Source organism: Narcine bancroftii, chromosome 5, assembly GCF_036971445.1.
Source record: "Narcine bancroftii isolate sNarBan1 chromosome 5, sNarBan1.hap1, whole genome shotgun sequence".
Lineage (NCBI taxonomy): Eukaryota > Metazoa > Chordata > Chondrichthyes > Torpediniformes > Narcinidae > Narcine > Narcine bancroftii.
The window spans coordinates 140,128,248-140,147,836 of NC_091473.1; the positions used below are offsets into that span (position 1 = coordinate 140,128,248).

Here is a 19,589-nt window from a genome sequence, read left to right on the forward strand (position 1 = left end):
TTCCTGACTGTAAAAGGCGGTTCAGGCAATTTCTGCCGATGGCCAATCTGTCTGCTTTCTGGCAGACGAGAACAAATTCCATGTCACGTTGCACTGTTTTTACGACATGACGAGAAAGGAATATTGAGAAGCAGCCTTGGGGTTTCCAATATCATCTGCTGATTTTTGGTTGGTCTGATAGGTCTGTCAAAGGAGGGGTAACCAACAAAGCAACCTCATTGATGCTGCACCTCGGTGACGTCACGCGGCAGGGTTGACGACCACCAGGAGGCCTGCGCTGTGACGTCACGCCTGCGGCGCGAATGGAGACGTCACGGCGCCCGGGATTGCGCAGGCGGGTTGAGGTTCGCGAATTGTGACGTCACGGCGCCCGGGATTGCGCAGGCGGGTTGAGGTTCGCGAATTGTGACGTCACGGCGCCCGGGATTACGCAGGCGGGTTGAGGTTCGTCCGTCGCCGGAGGTGGGATTTAAGGCGGCTGATGTGAACTGAGCTACGGTGGCAGCGGAGCGGGGATAAACGTTGTGCTCCCGCTCCTCCTCCTTCACCCCCCCACGCACCCCCCTCCCCCCCCCCAGCCCGGCCACGTTGGGCGCCACACTCGAGGGGCTGATCCAGCCATCGTCTTTCCCCCAGGGCACACTGGCCTGTCTCGGCTCGGCTGGAGCCCGGGGGTGGGGGGAGGGTGAGGGGGGGGTGAGGGGGGAGGGTGAGGGGGGGGTGAGGGGGGAGGGTGAGGGGGGGGTGAGGGGGTGGGGGGGAGAGGGAGGGGGGAGAGGGCCAGTGAACGGGGCGCTGCCAACTCTACTGGGATCCACGGGACTTCCACCGGAGGTCATGGTAAATGAGCACCTGCTTTCATTTCCACTCGCTCCCTGTCAATTCACGCACCTCTTTTCAGGAAGGGGCGACCTGAACTTCAGCAGGGCCTCTGACGAGGAGTGACAGTCGACTTGGGAGTATTCATTAAGGTAGATCCAAAGAGCAACGGTGAATGGGCAAGAAGTACAGGACAGTATTGCTATGCTTCTGAGGCTGGTGGGCTTTTGTCAGTGGGGGTCCAAAGGCTCTTTGTTCCCTTCAAGTGGCCATGGTTTAAACCTCAAGCTGTTTTCTCTGCCATTTGATAGAAATACTGGCTGAGGGGAGAGCTTGACTCGGCAAGGTGGAACGTGAGGAATGTCCAAATGGCACTGGAATTGGGTATGGAGAAGAGTGATTTGAAGGATGGTGAGTTTGACAAATCAGGAGATGCATGTCATTGTGGAGTAACATTTGAGTTGCAGGAGACAACAGGATGATTAATCTCAAAGACATAAAATGCCAGGTAGCCTGCAGCTTGCATATTGTGCACTGGCCAACACATGACATGTCGAGGGAAGATTTAATTGCACTGGAGAGGGTGCAGAGTAAATATGTTGAGATTCTTAAGTGCTATTTTATTTGTGGCTGAGGGGTGATGTATTGAACTGTGTAATTTTATAGATTGGACCTGTTCCTCTTAGTGGAGGGGTCCAAAACATGGGGACATGGATTTAATTAGCAGAAAAATATTACATCAAATGAAGGCGAATCTCCTGAACCATGTGTTTTTAAAAAGTACATGAATGTTCATCTGAAGATCTGTGACCTGCAGGTTTATAGACTGGTGTTGCATGTGGAATTAGGCTTGGGGCTCAATGGTGCAGATGAGTTGGGCTGTATGACCTTGTGCATTATAAATGTTTGAATTCCTTTTCACCCTGTCCATTAATTTAAAGCCTTCGATTTGTATTTAATTGAAACACGGGACTTTGGACAGACAGTCCAGCGCGCCTTCTGGTCTGCCTGTCTCTGGATTGAGACTTGAGAAATCTCCAAACCAAGCTGCAGCTGGCACATAATAAACTAGGGAGTTTGTGCAGATTAAAAGCAGTTCTGTGGTTGATAAAAGTCTATCAAGATTCATTTTTCAGGTTAGTTGTCTCAATAATGCCCCATAATTCAATTTTGTTTCCCATCAATGTCCTTTACGCATTTCCTAGAATATTGAATTTTCTGTTACTCACTTTCTTGATTATCCATTATAATACAGAGGTTGTCACTGATTACAAATGTGGTGTCTCATAATGTAATAGTTTTAAATTGCTGCACTATTGTCAATAATGTACAGCCATGTATGGAAAGCTCTGTTGCATTTTGTAATGATGTGATCCATGGCTCTGGTACATTTAACCTGGTACTGAAGGAAGACTGCTGTCAGACTCCACTAAACCAAGGCTCTGTCTTGGATTTCTGATAAATGCAAAGGATCTTAGGGAGTTATTTGAAAATTAATGGAGAAGTTATCTCTGTCTTTGACAAGTCTCTTCAACACTTGTTTTTTTTTTACACAACTACTGCGTTCCATCAAATTATTCTCAATATAATATCAGGAATAAGGACTCATTCTTGTTCTGATATTTTTCCTCCACAATCTAGTAAATTTCCCGGAATGCCTGCAGTCTAAATTTAACTGCACATGAACAATGGGCTAAGTCCCGCCTTTTTAATTACCTCCCTCCTTGTGCTGCTTAAACTCGCTTAACGAAAGGAGTTTTTGTTGTTCATATATGAACAACCAATGCCGAGACCTCCGACATTCTTCAGACCTGTAAAATCTCGCAAATTCTATCTTTTTTAAAAAAAATTGTTAATTTGTACCTCATTGTTGCTTTGTGAGATCTTTGTGGAAATTTGCTGCCATGCTTCCACCAAAAAAATAGTAATTGCACTCCAAAAAAACATAGTTAGCAAGAAATTGCTATGAGGCATCCTCAGAATATCAGTGGTACAAGTTGCTTCATTTCCTTAATTAGGATGTTCATGAAAAGTCTACCCTCTTATTAAATCTCCTGATAGTTGTTTAACAATAATTTTCCCTTGCAACCGTGTCCGCCTGTCCCGCATCGGACTTGTCAGCCACAAACGAGCCTGCAGCTGACGTGAACATTTACCCCCTCCATAAATCTTCGTCCGCGAAGCCAAGCCAAAGAAAGAAAGAAGAAATAATATCACAGATACTTCATTTAAAATAAATATCAGATGCAAGCAACTCTGATTTTAAGTTGCTTGTTTGTTAATATTAAATGGATATGATGGAAAAATGCAATGTTTAGAAAGCATTGTTGCAATATAATGTGGTTTAGGGTTAGGGCAGAATGCTGGCATATAAATACAGCCACTTCAGTTAATATTTTGTGCCTATTGATTAGAATTTATATTGATAATATGTGTGTATATATTTTAAATCACTAAATTGCCATTTATGACAATTTGCTAGCAATTTGAAAATAATATGAAGAAATAATACAGGACATAAAGATATAAATAACTACCAGTAAAACTACAGATGCTAGGCTTTTGTGCAGTACACAAAAGTAGGCCATGCAGCATCCATAGGAAGTAAAAGGCAGTCGACCTTTTAGGCCTGAGCCCTTCTTCAGGAGAGGTCAAATAAAAAGATGGGGGGGGGGGCGGAGGGAGCACAGGCTAATAGGTAACTGGTGGGTAGAAGAGGAAGAAGCTGAAAAGTGATTTTTTTTGGGGGGGGATGGGTGTGTAAGAGTGCAAAGGACTAATGAAGATAGCTCCCTGATAGGAGAAGGAAGAAAAGGCTGGAGGAAGGGAGGCAGAGGGTTAGAGGGACACATTGTGTTAGAACTTTAACTCAAAGAGAAACGTAGAAAATAGGATGGGCCTTGCGTGTTCCACTATATGAAAAAATCATGAATAAACTTCTTCATCGTCTGCCTGCCTATTCTTCAGATTTATTGTCAGATGTCGGACTCTGGCTTTACCTTGCTCTTAATTTAGTCTATGTGTGGTCTGAGTCCAGCGTGTTCTTTGAATGAAGTGATAGGAGAAGGTATTCGGTTCAACAGTCAGTTTATTACACAGCACAAGAATAAAACTTAACAGAGCTCTGGGTCAGTCGTTAGTTCATGGGTCACCTGCACAGTGAGCTATTCCCCAAGACTGACCCCTATTGTCCAGTTGGCTCAGTTTATATAGATCAACCTTATCATACAGAACAAAAGTTGGCTTCCTTTGCTAGATTTCATTATCATACAGAACAAAAGTTGGCTTCCTTTGCTAGATTTCATTATCATACAGAACAAAAGTTGGCTTCCTTTGCTAGATTTCATTATCATACAGAACAAAAGTTGGCTTCCTTTGCTAGATTTCATTATCATACAGAACAAAAGTTGGCTTCCTTTGCTAGATCTTTTTGCATAAGGGTTATCACAAGTCATCTCCTGTTTTTGCAGATATCTGGGGTGTAGCACTCCCATCTTAATCCTCCAAGCCAGACTATCCTGTTGATTGGATCAGAAATTAATTCATCCCCAGATATTTCTAATCACCATTCTGTCCCTGTCTGGCCAATTTCTGCTGTTCTCTTTAACACCTCCTCCTGCCTTAATCTTCCTCCTAGACTGGTTTTCCATTCCCTTTGTTTCTTGCAGGCCATTCTTTGTTCTGCTCTGGCCTGTGTCTCCTGTGCTACTCACCACCTCCTTCAGTTTGAGCATTCCTCCTATCTCGTTTTATGCATTTCCTCTCCCTGTATTTGGGAGCAGAGAATTTTGCTCAGCCAACTTTGCTCCATGCTGTGATTGCCACTTAATCACATTCCTCTTTTCCCCTGAACCATGCAGTAAATATACACTTATTAATTAATCATTTATTTCATAATGTTTTAACCCCTAGATTCCAACACAGAGTACATACATAACATCACATACAACTCTGAGATTCTTTTTCCTGTAGGCGTGGCAGAATTACCACTTATTGGTAGTGCAAAAAAAACTGTACACCTGTAAACAAATAAAGAAATAGAAACAAACTGCAATACAGAGGAGGAAAAAAGTAAAGAGCAAAAGAGCTCTTAAATGAGTCCCTGATTGAGTTTATTGTTGAGAAATCTGATTGTGGAACTTGGTGGTGTGAAAATTGAGGCATCTATATCTCTTTCCTGATGGAATCGGCGAGAACAGTGTGGTGATCTTTAATGATTGCTGCTCCCTGATGGCATTGTTCCCCATAGGTGTTCTTGATGGTAGGGAAGGTTTTGTCTGTGATGTCCTAGGCTATCCACTATATTTTGCAGGGCTTTGTGCTAGTGTAGGGGGTAAGAGAAGGGAGGTATTGGAGTCCCCATACCAGACCATGATGCTGCCAGTCAGTACACTTTCCTCCACACATCTGTGGAAAGTTGCCAGGATTTCTGATGTCATATGTCAGCTGGATTCCAGAAATTAGTTCTTGGAACCTCTACATCCAAAATATTATCCTCTACAATTTCCGTCACCTACAACATGACCCCACTACCAGACCCATCTTCCCCTTCTCTTTGCTTTGTCTTCTATAGGCACTACTCTCTTTGTGACTCTCATCCCTTCCCAATAATTAACCCCTTAGTACCTAACCCTGTGACTACAGGAAATGCCAAACCTGCATCCACACCTCCTTCCTCATCACCATTCGAGGCCCCAAACACTTTCTAATTGAAGCAACACTCCAGCCCAAAAGGATGATTACATATAAAGTACACTGTGTGACCTGCTGAGTTTCTCCAGCATTGTGTGTTTTATTTGTCCTAATCCCTGTGTCGGCAGACTTTGGTAATTCACTCCATCCTTGAATGCAAACCTGTTTTGTGTCTGGGGTCTGGAGTTTTAAATTAGCTTTGTCTACATAGATGTTTGCAGCTCTCAAATACATCCTGGTGTTTCGCGTTGAGGTCAATAGAGCATTCATCCTAACTGGTTAATTTCATTTTTTTTCAATAGATGGTATTGTGAGAAACAGAAGTACCTTCACAGAATTTGCTCAGACAAAAATTGAGAACAAAGAACATTTATTATACAACAATGCAAAGTTGGGTGCTTCCCCTTACCCTGGGAATACACACACATACTGGGTCTCAGCCAATACAGTTCATTTCAGTGTAGAGGTACCCTCCCCCCCCCCCCCCCCAACATTCTTCTGCCTCCTGGATAAGTTTGGCATTAGGCAATCCTGTCTGCCTACGTGCTGTTTCTGTGAACTTGGAGGACCAGGGGGTATCCTGTCTGTGTCCCATCATGTCATTGTCCTTATTCACACCTTCCCAACCCTCAGGGCTTACTAACTCTTATATGCAGAATTTGCTAATTCTGTCTAAGGCTTACTAATTACATATGCAGAACTTGCTGACCCTCTCTAAGGCTAGAAGACCCTTATCTTATTCAGACTAACTTTACTTCCTACATTCTATTATCTATCCCTATCCTATTCATACTGGCTTTATTAATTACACATATATCCATACTAGCTTTCTTCATCTTTCATATTTTCATATTAGTTTTACTCATCTCTCACAGTTACCATGAGATAAATAAGAATAAACTGCAATCAAGAACCCTAGAAATGGCAACGTCGAATGGAGGAATTGTGCTTAGAGTTCCAAATCTGGAAAACAGCAAAGGTTTCCAAGACAGAGTTAGAAGTGAAAGACAAATATTGAAGGAAACTTTGGCTTCGCAGTTAAATAAGGATCTTCTCAGGTATGTAATGCCTTCCTATAAACAGCTTAGTAGGATGAATGCTTAATTTGATTAAATGTGCTTTGTTGGTTAAAATTTAAATAAAAATAGAAAATGCTGGAGTAACAGCAGATCAGATAGCATAGCGTTAACGCCACGCTGTTACAGCACCAGTGACCTGGAGTTGAATCCAGTGCTGTCTGTAAGGAGTTTGTACATTGGGTGTAATTGGGATTATGGGCGGGAAGGGCCTATTACTGTGATGTATGTCAAAATTTGAAATCTGTGTAAAGAGAAACAGTAAATGTTTCAGGCTGAAGATGATTTATCAGAGCTGAGAATAGGTAGCAGATAAGATAGGAGAAGGCAGTTGAACAAAAGTTTTGTCTGCAATAGGTTGAAATGATTGGAAATAGGTAACCTTGTGAAGTTTAGTAGGCTGGTCTAGTGGGGCAATATACAAATGAAAGAAAAGGGATAGAGAGGAATGACCAGTGAAAATAGCTAATCTTGATATAAACAGAAAGAAAGAACAATGTTTCTAACAGTGGAAACTTTATCTTGTGTCCTGCAGACTGCAACATTCAGGTGTTAATCTGTGAACTTGTGTTGTCATTGTTGAAACAGGCAGAGAAGTGTAACTGGAAGCTCAAGGTCACTTGTGCAGATAAAGTTGGGTGATCTGCAAAACAATCACCCACTTTGCATTTGGTGTCTACAATGTGGAGAATGCCAATTGTGCATTCCACTAGATTGGAAGAAGTACAAGTGAATTGATGCCTTACCTGAAAAGACAGTTTGGTCCCTTGATGGTGGTACAGGGGGAAAAATTCTTGGATAGAGTAATAATAGAAGGGGACAGAAGAGTGGGCCAGTGAGTTGCAAGAGAAACTATCCCTTCGGAAGAGTGTAAGCACGAGGGAGGGGAAATAAGTATCTGGTGATGAAACTTTATTCGAGCTGACAGATAGATACCTGAACAGTGATTTGATGAATGTAGAAGCTAGTGGGGTTGATGGACAGAACCAATGGAACACACTCCTTGATCTGTCAAAGAGAAGTCTGAGCATAGGTGCAGGAAATGAGCATGTAAAATGCAAAGAAGTGTTCCATATATATTCAAAAATATTTATAGCCATCTTGAGGTATTTTTAAGTTTTCAATGGATGTTTGTCATTGGCCAATTTCTGGAATTGGATATGGAGTTGGACATGGCTAGGTCAGGAAGGTAAGTGTCAGAGATGGATCACATTATTTTTTGTCCTTCTCTATCTCTGAACTAATTCCTCCTCTGGCTCTAATTTGAGGTATGTGTGTATAGGCAGATATAGAAGCACGTGAAGATTAAGCAGTCTGGCAGCTCGTAAATAGAGTTGTAAGGGTCATCACTTTATACTTCACAGAAACAGACCCTTTGGCCTACCATGTCCATGCTAACACTACTTATCTACACAAGTTCATTTAAGGATTACTAGAAAGCAAATAGAACATTACAATGTTGAAAATATGAAATAAAAACAATGCTGGAAACACTCAGCAGATTAGGCAACATCTGGAAAGAGACATTGAGTTACTATTTTGTGTTGAAGATCCTTTGACAGTATTTCCTGATTTTTCTTTTCCCCCCCCCCCGAGTTTGGTTTGGTGCAAGAAACTAATCCCATTCTCATTTCTGTGGTGGATCAATTTTATTCTATCCACATAATTAATCTAAGTCATCCTGGGAATCATTTGGAGTTTTTTTTCTCTGTGCCATCTTCAAAGGCTTCAATTGTTTTTTTTAAAATATTGTTGGTACCTAGTGTTGGATACAACACTAGATGTGGCCAAGCTCGTGTTTTATAAAAATTCATCATGTGTTACTTGATTTTGTTCCCTGTGCTTCTGTGCCCATCTTTTGTGGTGTGTAACTAAAGGAGAGGATTCTTAAGGAGAGGATCTATGAGCATTTGGAAAAGTCCAGTCTATTCAAGGATAGTCAACATGGCTTTGTGAAGGGAAGGATATGCCTCATGAGTCTAATTGAGTTTTTTGAAGAGGTAACACAAGAAATTGGTGATGGTAGAGCATGAATTTTAGCAAGGCATTTGACAACCCATGAGTCCCCATGAGAGACTCATCCAGAAAGTCATGAATCACAGGATCAGTGGAAAATTAGCTTTATGGATTAAAAACTTGGCTTGTTGGAATAAAGCAGAGAGTAGAAGTGGAAGGAAAGTATTCTGCCTGGAGGTCAGTGACTAGTGGAGTGCCGCAGAGACCTGGATTAAGAGGTGGATGGATGGGTCAGTAAGTTTGTGGATGATACAAAGGTTGGAAGATTTGTGGATGGAGCTGAAGGTTGTCGAAGGTTAAAAGAGGATATAGACAGGATGCAGAATTGGGTAGAAAAGTGGCAGATGGATTTCAATCCATCTAACCAGAAGGCTGAGTACAGGGTTAATGGACAGATACTTAAGAGTGTGGTTGAACAGAAGGACCTTGGGGTACAAATCTATATATACATCCCTCAAAGTAGCTGCACAGGTTGATAGGATAGTTAAGAAGGCCTAAAGGATTATAGGATTCATTATTAGGGGGATTGAATTCAGGAGTAGAGAGGTCATGTCATCTTTTGTAAGACCACACTTAACGTGTTGTGTTCAGTTCTGGTCACTTCATTATAGGAAAGAGGTGGAAGCTATGGAGAAGGTGCAGAGGAGATTTACCAGGATGATGCCTGGATTGGGAAACCAGTCTTACGAGACAAGGTTAGTAGAGCTGGTACTTTTCACTTTGGAGCGCAGAAGGATGAAAGTTGATAGAGGCATACAAGATTATGAGAGGCATGGATTGTGGACAGCCAGCATCTGTTTCCTAGGCCAGGATCAGTAAACACCAGAGGACATATGTACAAAGTTAAGGGAGGTAAGTTTAGGGGAGACTTGAGAGGCAAGTTTTTTTTTAAAGAGTTGTGGGTGCCTGGAATGCCTTGCCAGGGATGGTGATGGAAGCTGAAACATTGGAAGCATTTAAGAGACTCTTAAATGGACATGTGGATGAGAGAAAATAGAGGGTTATTGGGTAGAGATGAGTACTTTTTTAAATGGGAAAGTATGTACTGGACAGCACAACATCAAGGGCTGAAGGGCCTGTACTGTGCTGTATTGTTCTATGATAATCTTTAATCACTTTCTCAACAGTCCCTGCCACTTTAAACAAGATGTGCATACATCGGCCCAAATTGAGTAGAGCTGTAACACCAGAGACCCTGCTTCATTCCTGCTCTCTGGAGCTGATTGTTCTTACTGAGACAGCTTGCAGTTCCTCTGGGTCTCTGATTTCTACTCTCATCCCAACGATGGTTAATTTTTATATTGCTTAATCTTCCTACCACAAAGTAAAATGTCACATTTCTCTGGATTAAATTTCATCTGTTCCCTCTCAGCTCATTTCATCCTACCAAGATTTCGTACTATCCTTCTCATTGTTCACTTCATCTCCAAGTTTCAAGTCCTCTTCAAATTTGGAAATTGTCCTGTACGCCCATGACCCATCATTAATATATATCAATAAAAGCTGAGGACCAGTAAAGACACTTGAGGAACCCCACTGTACACTAGTCCAAAAATAACCTTTCGCTGCTACAATCAGTTCCCTGTTTAGTCAATTTTCTATCCATTTTGCTCAAGATGCTTTTATTAATTTGTTTCAATCTTGATGACATTTTATCAAATGCCTTTTGGAAGTTTGTGTAGAACTCATCGACTGCATTTCCCTTGTCAGCCATTTCTGTTACTTCAAATCACCACCAAAAATCTGTTTTATACCCAGTCACAAACTACAATATAAAGTTAGACCTTGAGGGAAAAGTAGCAGGGCATGAGGGTGATTGTTGCTACTGCTTGTCTGGAAAATGGTCCTCTGACTGAACATATTGGGAGGAATTCAGGCAAGAAAGCACAAAATAGACAGCACGGTTAAGGTGTGGAACTTCGCTGTTTTGGAAGAAGTGACTTGATTGTTAAAGGGATAGGAAATAACTGGAAAATCTGAGCTGCTATGGATGCTATAATTGGGAGCTGTTTGGACACTGATCCAGCAGTAGTCAACCCTCCACCTCTAGCCAAAAGTATCTTTCATTTAAAAGAATGTGTGGTACTTTATAAAACAACCAAAGGAGTTAAGGGTTATGGGGATAAAGCTGGAAAGGGGTACTGACGGTAGTGATCAGCCATGATCTGTAAAATGGCGGTGCTGGCTCGACGGGCCAAACGGCCTGCTCCAGCTCCTATTGTCTATTGACAATGGAAAGAAGATGGAAGCGATTGAAGTGAACATGTGAAACTGGGAGCATGGATGGAATTGGGGTAGTTGTTTTGGGGAACATGAGTGGGTTGGTGACTGTGAAACAATTACATTAACTGGTAATAATCTATGCTTGGAAGATGATTTGAACTTGTTTTGAAATAATGAAATAAAAAAAACTTACCAAATACAAAAAAACTTACCAAATTTTAATCTTTGGATTTTAAAGTTGTTAATTTCTTTTGAGACTACAGCACATTGATTTGGGTGTTTTGGACAGGGGGGGTGGGGGGGAATCATTTAGAAATTCAGTTTCTTGTCACTGTCCTAAGGTCCTGATTGGAAATGTATGTAAGCTTGATTTGGCTCTGCTGTAACCCACACTCCTGGCTTTCAAGATTTGTGGAACAATAACAAGGTTGACAAAGCTAGGCTATTTCTTTAGTGACAAAGAACAAGAGGTGACTAAATAGAGGTATAAAATTGAGGGGTTTAGATAGGGTTGTTAGCTGGAACCTTTTTCTTGGAGCAACGAGCATGGATGAAGTACCAAGAGGCGGTGTTGGCAACCTTGGAGCACGTTAAGGAAGACTAATTCCCAGGGCCTAATCAGGTGCATCTTTGGACCTTGTGGGAAGTAAGGGAAGAAATTGTAGAGGCCTTTGTGGAAATATTTGCATCACATTTAGCTTTGAGTGAAGTTCCTGAAGACTGGAGAGTGCTTAATGTTCTGCCCTTATTTGAAAAGGTCATGAACAGATCTGCAAGTCTGTTGTAAGTAGTAGGAAAGTTATGGGAGGGGCAGAATCAATCAGCATTTAGATGGGCAGGGACTGATCGAAGATTATCTGTACGGCTTTGTGTGTGGAAGATACTCACAAATCTGATTTTTTTTGAAAAAGTGATCAAAAGGATTGATGAGGTAGAGAGGTGGATGTGGTATTTATGGTCTTTAGCAAGGTCTTATCAAAGACTTCACAAGGTAGTATTATGAGCCCAGAGGACCCCAAAACCCACCAGCAATAGAAATTCACCAAGAAAAATGGTTACTTAAATAAAAGTTGCTTTTAATGATCTTTAAACAATAAAACAGGATCAAACTTTAACTTGTTACTATTAACAACCTAACTTAACCTCCTTCTAATTCTAAGCGCACGGGTATGTAATGTGTGTAAGTTCAGAAAAGTTTTTTGATTCGCAGTCCAATCTCACTTCTCACTCCCAAGTTCACTGGTATCAGGCAATTCTTATACTGTGCACAGAATTTAACATTTATGAACTTCACCAGGCTTTGGTGCTTGAAGGGTAAATGGTTACTACTCAGGAAGGTTCTTGTTAGGAATTAAAGTACCTTTAAAGAAATTGCTCGAGACAAAAATTGAGAACAAAGAACATTTATTACTACAACAATGCAAAGTTGGGTGCTTCCCCTTACCCTGGGAATACACACACACACTGGGGCTCACCCAACTTTTATACAGTTGATTTCAGTGTAGGAATACCCTCCCCCTTACATTCTTCTGCCTCCTGCTGGAGAGGTTTGGCATTAGGCAATCCTGCCTGCCTACGTGCAATTTCAGTATACTTGGAGAACCAGGGGGGGGTATCCTGTCGGTGTCCCTTCATGTCATTGTCCTTATTCACACCTTCCTGATTCTCGGGGCTACAGTCTCTTGATATGCAGAGTTGACTCATTCTATCTAGGGTTGGCTAATTTCATATGTATAAATCTGTGTATGGTTAGCTAATTAGAAATGTATGACTTGGTACTTCTGTCCAGGGCTAGGAGACCCTTATCTGATACAGACTACCTCAACTTCCTACATTCTATTGTACCTTACCATTCCTTATCTTAGTCCTATGGTCTTGTCACAAAGACTAGAAGATTCTTATGTTAATCGTGCTGACTCTGCTTTCCTGCATCCTAAGCCCCAAGCTTATCCTGTTTGAACTGGTTACAGCCATTTTACTGATGAACTTTAGTTTCTTCCATGTTCATAATTTTAGGTCAATTTTCCCATCTCTCACAATCCTCACTTTTCTTTTAGATCAGTAATACTGATCTTTCACCATGATCAGTGTTACTGATCTTTGGTTACTAGTGTCAGTGTGACTGATTCCCCCCCCCCCCCCCCTCCTCACTTTTCTTTTAGATCAGTAACACTGATCTTTCAAGTGTAAGGTGTAGTTTTTTTCCCAGCTGGTCAATAACCGAATTGTAATGTCTGTGTAAAGTCTTTAGGTAGGGGAGCACCATGAAGGTCAGAGTAGCGAGTCCAGCTGCTTATTAGGGTTGTGAGTATCAGGCTCCAGTTCTCAGTAAAGAGTCTAGTCCATCCCACATCAGTCCGAAGTTGCCACGTCTGAACATGGGCATGGGCAGATTCACGTTGAAACATTGAAGCAGTGTCTTTTAACCACCCGACTTTTGTAAGCATTGTCCTGACGAAGTCTGTGAGAGACGCTGCCTTCAGCAGCGAACAAGTAGCAGTCTCTGAGAAACGCTGCCTTCAGCAGCGAACGAGTAGTCAGGCGGTTCCGTTGAATTGTGGCTAGTATCTGATGTCCTCTTCAGCCCCGAACCCTAGGGCCACCGATCTCCGAAGGCTGTTTGGAGCCTGATATTAAAGTGTCAAGCAGCTCACGTTGTTGGAAACTGGTGCTCCCCTTCACGGGGTGATGAAAAGAGACCAAGCTGGGGGGGGATTGTTTCTTGTGATTTAACTGTGTGTTGCAGCTTGTCTGCTAACATTAGCATATGTATCATTGAACTTGTGAGTTGCAGCCTGTCTGTGTACATTAGCATATGTATTAACTCTCTCTCTCTCTGTTACATGTACAATCCTGACTACCATTCTGTCTGTCTTTGTCCCACCATGTCCTTTGTGCTATCGCTTCAAAACTCCTGTCTTTAATACCTGTGTAGGCTAAGATACAAATTAGATGTACTCCACTAAAGCTGTTTAATTCCCCTGGTCCGTATTGGGATCCCTTATATCCCATTATGACTATACATTAAATCTATGCCCTGTCTACATTCTAAAGGAGCACAATTGTAACCTCTGCTGCCCCTATTCCAGGGGGGCTTAAAACATTAACGAACAATATTCCAAAGAAATTAGTAAACAACAATGAACAATACATGTAAAGCTCATTAAAAACAGCATTAAAATGCAATAAGAACTGAATAAAGCACAATAAATGTAAAGCTCATTGAAAACTGCAATAAAATACAATAAGAACTGAATAAAACACAATAAATGTAAAGCTCATTGAAAACTGCAATAAAATACAATAAGAACTGAATAAAACACAATAAATGTAAAGCTCATTGAAAACTGCAATAAAATACAATAAGAACTGAATAAAACCACAATAAATGTCAAGCTCATTGAAAACTGCAATAAAATACAACAATAACTGAATAATCAAAAGACAAGTAAAATACAACAATAACTGAATAAACCATTAAAGAAACGAAAAAAAATGTTAAATTACGGCACTTTGTAACAATCTGACTTTCCTTTGTGTTAGTGTAAAAATTGTAAAATGAAACACAAACCATATTTGCATGGGTTTTGAATATGTTAGACCTTATTAAAATGCAGTTGGAGCTGCTTGTCTGTATGGGGCACAACCCTCCAATTTGTTAGAGTGAGTACATAACAGACATTGCAGCACAAGAGCCCCTGCAAGAGAACTTGAAACATATTCAACCTTTAGTTCTGCCTTAAGTAAAATGCCTTGTGCCACAGCTCACAGGAGCTGGCCTTATTTAAAACAGTCTGTAAAACAGGCACCAAAAAAAAGTTAAAAGATGTTCTTATGAAGATTGCACACACAATAATTTAAGTACAGGCTAGTTTCTATAATATTCCACTTAAAAGTTCTGCTGCATGAATCCTGGAGCTTGTGGAGTCATTATTGAATCAAGAAATATTGGTGCCATGCCAATCTCATTCTAACATGCCAATTTCTCCAGTCCTTAAGTCAAGATGTACTGAATAGCATCTGGTACAAGATCTGTGAGTTCTTAATGATATTATTATTCTTATGCACCCAATTGTTCTGAACTATGCCACCAATTTAAATCATATTCCACCTATTGCAGTACTCACACAGCACCATAGACCAGTTCGCAGGTTTATTTCTCCATTAAGCTGAATCCAGTTGCGCAGGGTTTACCTCCGTGATTATTTACAATGTAACTTCCTCACTACCGGATTTAAATATAAACCTGATGAATGGGGGAAAGTTATCATGAATTAAATAACAGCGGCAATACAGAGAAATTGTGCTGAGGCATTAATTTCACTCCAGAGGAAAATGCACCAGAGAAATGAATGATTAAACTTATAGGAATCCCCATAGGAATCCCCAGAGGTATCTTTATTCTCCAGAGGTGGGTGATCTTTAAACTCACGGACCTTGACTGCTGAATGTGTAGAAGAAATGTATTAAATGTGTTGATAGGGCTCCATACCTCTAACTGCAAGACAAGAGCCTGAAGCCTCAATTTCAAGTGCCACAGTGCACTTAAAGGGACATGCACACTCCCCCTTCAACTGGCTGATCCAGCCACTTTACACATCAGATCCTTTCTTTATCTCACATACACTTAAAGTTAAGATGTATAGAACTCACCCTATTTGCGCAAACATTTCTCCCTGCAAATGTTATAACATCACTCAACTCTCAGGTACTCCCTGTGCAAAATCACTTTTAAATACAATTTATTTCATAAATTGGAATTAACTGGTAGTTAAATTCGCTAATTCTACAGTATTGAAAAACGATCATTTATGACATTTAATTTTTAGCATGAATTTTAATCAATATTGGTCAGTGACTGAAGTGGGAAGTCGTGATTTATGAAATTATCTCTGGTCTCTACTCTCCCACTCCCTGCACTTCTCCCAACATTCAGGAGCTGGCACACAGTCCCTGCCTTTTTTTTTTTGTTACTCATCTACTATTCCTTTAACTGCTTGCATCAAAATGTTAGCCTTTGCTTTCTGCTTATCCTCAGATGTCTGGACAAATGCTTTTTGTGTGATCTGTAGAAGCTGAGTTATTCCCTGCTCATGCCAATTTTCTGTCTTTTGTAATTTTCTCTTAATGTCTGGGGCTGAGTTGGTAACAAAACCTGTTAGTACCAATTGTTCCCCTGCTGGGGATTCTATGTCGAGACCCCCATATTGTATATATATATGGTCCCAAAAATTGGTCTAACTGTTCAGCACATCCCTGGGGATCTTCTATCAGGGAGGTCAGTTCTTTCTTAAAGTTACACACTTCAGTACTGGTCAGGGGCACATTTACGAAACCGAGACCCTCTCCCATGGGAACTTCCCGCAGTGGTCTCATCCAATTGGTTTCTGGCTTATTAGGTCTGGGTTCCTGCTCCCTGGGAAATGAATCAAAGGGTTCTGCCCTTTCTTCCTGAAGAGTCTCACGCTGTTCTGAATTAAAGTTACCTCTCTCTCCTGCCAACAGAGGTGGTAATCGAGTGCTTTGTGAGCAAGTTATCATACCACTCCTGCTCTCTTCTCTCTTCTCTAGTGGTGGGGGAGGTGGGGAAGGTGCAGAAGGGTAGGTCATAGGAGGGGAAGGAAAGATAGGAGCTGGCATAGGAGGAACATAGGGTGGAGGGAGGGAATGTAACACATCCCAACCCTGTGATTCAGGGACAAGAGGTTCCTCCTCTCTCTTATCCCTGGATTCTTTCTCATTCAAAACCAGCTGTTCAATGGATCCCTTGAGCCAGCAGGCTGCATATTCCCTGCTCTCAACATTGTCTTTCTGGTTTTGATAGAGCCATAAGTTCAAAGCTTCACACATCCATTCATCCTCGGATCCGAATTTTGGCCAGTACACGGAGCTCCCTTTAACCGGGTATCCCACCCATTCATTACAACAATACCTGACCGTCGTCAGTTTGTCTTTACCGCGGGTCTTTCCTGTGCCCCACTCAGATAACATCATCCCAAGCGGGCTGTACGTAGCTATCTGGTGGTCACGTCCTGTGTCAGGACTCTCATCTCTACTGCCCGCTATTCCCATACTTAGGAACAAGTAAAATACTCTTACCGAGTTCTGGCAGTACTGCTCTAGCGCGCGTCCTTCCGCCGTTTGTTCTCAATGCCTCTTCTCGGATATCACTCGCTTCTTCCACTGACCAGCCACCCGTCGCCCGTGAGTCCAGCTGAATCAGCCGGGGTGCACCTACTCTCGTCGTCGGGGCACTCTGTCAGTGGAGGGAGTGTGATCCCGGACGAGCCCCCATTTGTTAGGAATTAAAGTACCTTTAAAGAAATTGCTCGAGACAAAAATTGAGAACAAAGAACATTTATTACTACAACAATGCAAAGTTGGGTGCTTCCCCCTTACCCTGGGAATACACACACACACTGGGGCTCACCCAACTTTTATACAGTTGATTTCAGTGTAGGAATACCCTCCCCCTTACATTCTTCTGCCTCCTGCTGGAGAGGTTTGGCATTAGGCAATCCTGCCTGCCTACGTGCAATTTCAGTATACTTGGAGAACCAGGGGGGGGTATCCTGTCGGTGTCCCTTCATGTCATTGTCCTTATTCACACCTTCCTGATTCTCGGGGCTACAGTCTCTTGATATGCAGAGTTGACTCATTCTATCTAGGGTTGGCTAATTTCATATGTATAAATCTGTGTATGGTTAGCTAATTAGAAATGTATGACTTGGTACTTCTGTCCAGGGCTAGGAGACCCTTATCTGATACAGACTACCTCAACTTCCTACATTCTATTGTACCTTACCATTCCTTATCTTAGTCCTATGGTCTTGTCACAAAGACTAGAAGATTCTTATGTTAATCGTGCTGACTCTGCTTTCCTGCATCCTAAGCCCCAAGCTTATCCTGTTTGAACTGGTTACAGCCATTTTACTGATGAACTTTAGTTTCTTCCATGTTCATAATTTTAGGTCAATTTTCCCATCTCTCACATTCTTGTTGGTTTTTCAGAGATTTTTTGCTCGTTGGACACCCACAACTGATTCCTTCTGATCAGCCACTTCAGTGTCTTGCTGAAGAAACTTGCCCTATCAGGGTTTTCAGGTCACCACAGAGTTCATTTTTGTTTCCCTTATTTCAAATGAAATATTATGCAGCCAGTCCTCTCCTTTTGTATGGACCACAAGGGCTTTGGCCAGGCTGAACTAAGAACTCACAACCAGTCTTCAAAATTGGGTTTTTCCACAAGCTTGTCATGTTCCAGTCCCAGCTGCTGGATGACCCTCTTAGAACAGCCAACTGCACTCAGACAGACTGTGGCTCCAGACCTAATCTTCTGTTCATTCATCTGTTGCTTTCCAAAACAATAATGCACTTCACAGCATGTCCAATTAACACCTACTTGCGAAGTCCTTATAGACACTCTTCAAAGTTTCTACAAAGGCACCCTGAGACTGGATTGTCTGGCTTGAGCAGAGTTCTGGCATTTTAAATGAGATCTGTTTTGAAGTGTTTGTATGTGACCTACACTAAAAAAAACCTGGCACAATTTATCTCCTTTAAAACATATCTATATACAATCTTAAATATAACCTAATCTGTCACAGCAGCCTAGTCTGGATGGTTAGATCCCATGGGAATCGATGGGAAGCTGGCCAATTGGATTCAAAACATGAGAGGAGGCAGATAGGAGCATATAGGAGCATGGATAAAGTGAATGCTTGCAGTCTTTTTCACTGGGTAGAACATTCTAGAAGTGTAAGGGGAGAGATGTAAGAGGGATGTGAGTGGCAACCTTTTCACTCGGATGATAGTCCATATCTGGAATAAGCTGCCAGAGGAAGTTGTAGAAGCAGAGACAATTACAACATTCAAAATAGATTTGGATGGAATTATGCAGAATAAGGATACAGAAGGATATGGGCCAAATGCAGGTAAATGGGACCAGCCAGGATGCTAGAATTGGTTAGCGTGTCGGACCAAAGTGCCTTTTCTGAAGGCTTTCCCGTAATTTGACAATCCCGTCACCAAAGCTTTTAGGTAATTTAAGATGTGCTGATTTCTTCGGAGATGGGTGTATATAATGTGAAGTGAGTCTGAAGTGAGTCTCGAATATCTGTGTAGATGTGCAATGGAATTTTATTAACTTATCATGTGTGCAAAATGGTGATGTGGTTGGGGGCATGAAAAGAGGGAGTTAAATTAGTCAACACTAATCTTTAGATCAGATACTGTTTATTTTTATGTAATAAAACAGAAATGTGATATTACAAGAAATTAATTGCCTTTAGTCTGCCATAAGGCAAGGAAAGATGCACCGTTAGCATTGCCCAGTGCTCCTTACAGCCAGAGAAAGAAGCAAGAGAGAGTTCCCTCCGATTCCGTGGATTCGCTTCCAGCACTCCTGCAGCTGCACAAGACTCTTAATTTCAGATTTATTGTCAAGAGAACATATGTGACATCACATAGAACCCTGAGATTCTTTTTCCCGCTGGTGAGGCAGAATGACCACTTATTGGTGGTGTAAAAGAAAATGTACACATGCAAACAAATAAATAAATGTAAACTGCAATCCAAAAAAAATTGCTGAAGTAAGAGCCCTTAAATGATGAGTTTTTTGTTGAGTCTGATGTTGAAAGGGTAGCAGCGGTTCCTGAACCTGGTCGTGAGAGTTTTGACACCTATACCTATTTCCTGATAGTAGCAGTGAAAACTGTGTGTGTGTGTGTGCTGGGAGTGTGGATCCTTGATGATTGCTGCTGC

General features: G+C 41.6%; 1 protein-coding gene across 18 annotated transcripts in view; it reads left to right on the forward strand.

The window, feature by feature from the left end:
- Positions 1-255: 255 nt before the first annotated feature.
- The window catches only part of btbd8 (BTB domain containing 8), a 133,588-nt gene continuing 114,254 nt past the window's right edge, over positions 256-19,589 (forward strand). For 2 of the 18 annotated variants that reach the window (XM_069939202.1, XM_069939224.1), the window contains exons 1-4: positions 733-840; positions 1,131-1,230; positions 5,814-5,901; positions 6,387-6,569. In XM_069939202.1, coding sequence (XP_069795303.1) covers positions 838-840; positions 1,131-1,230; positions 5,814-5,901; positions 6,387-6,569 — 374 coding nt within the window. In that variant the 5' untranslated portion in view covers positions 733-837. The other 16 variants (XM_069939204.1, XM_069939205.1, XM_069939206.1 and 13 more) reach the window with 16 other exon arrangements.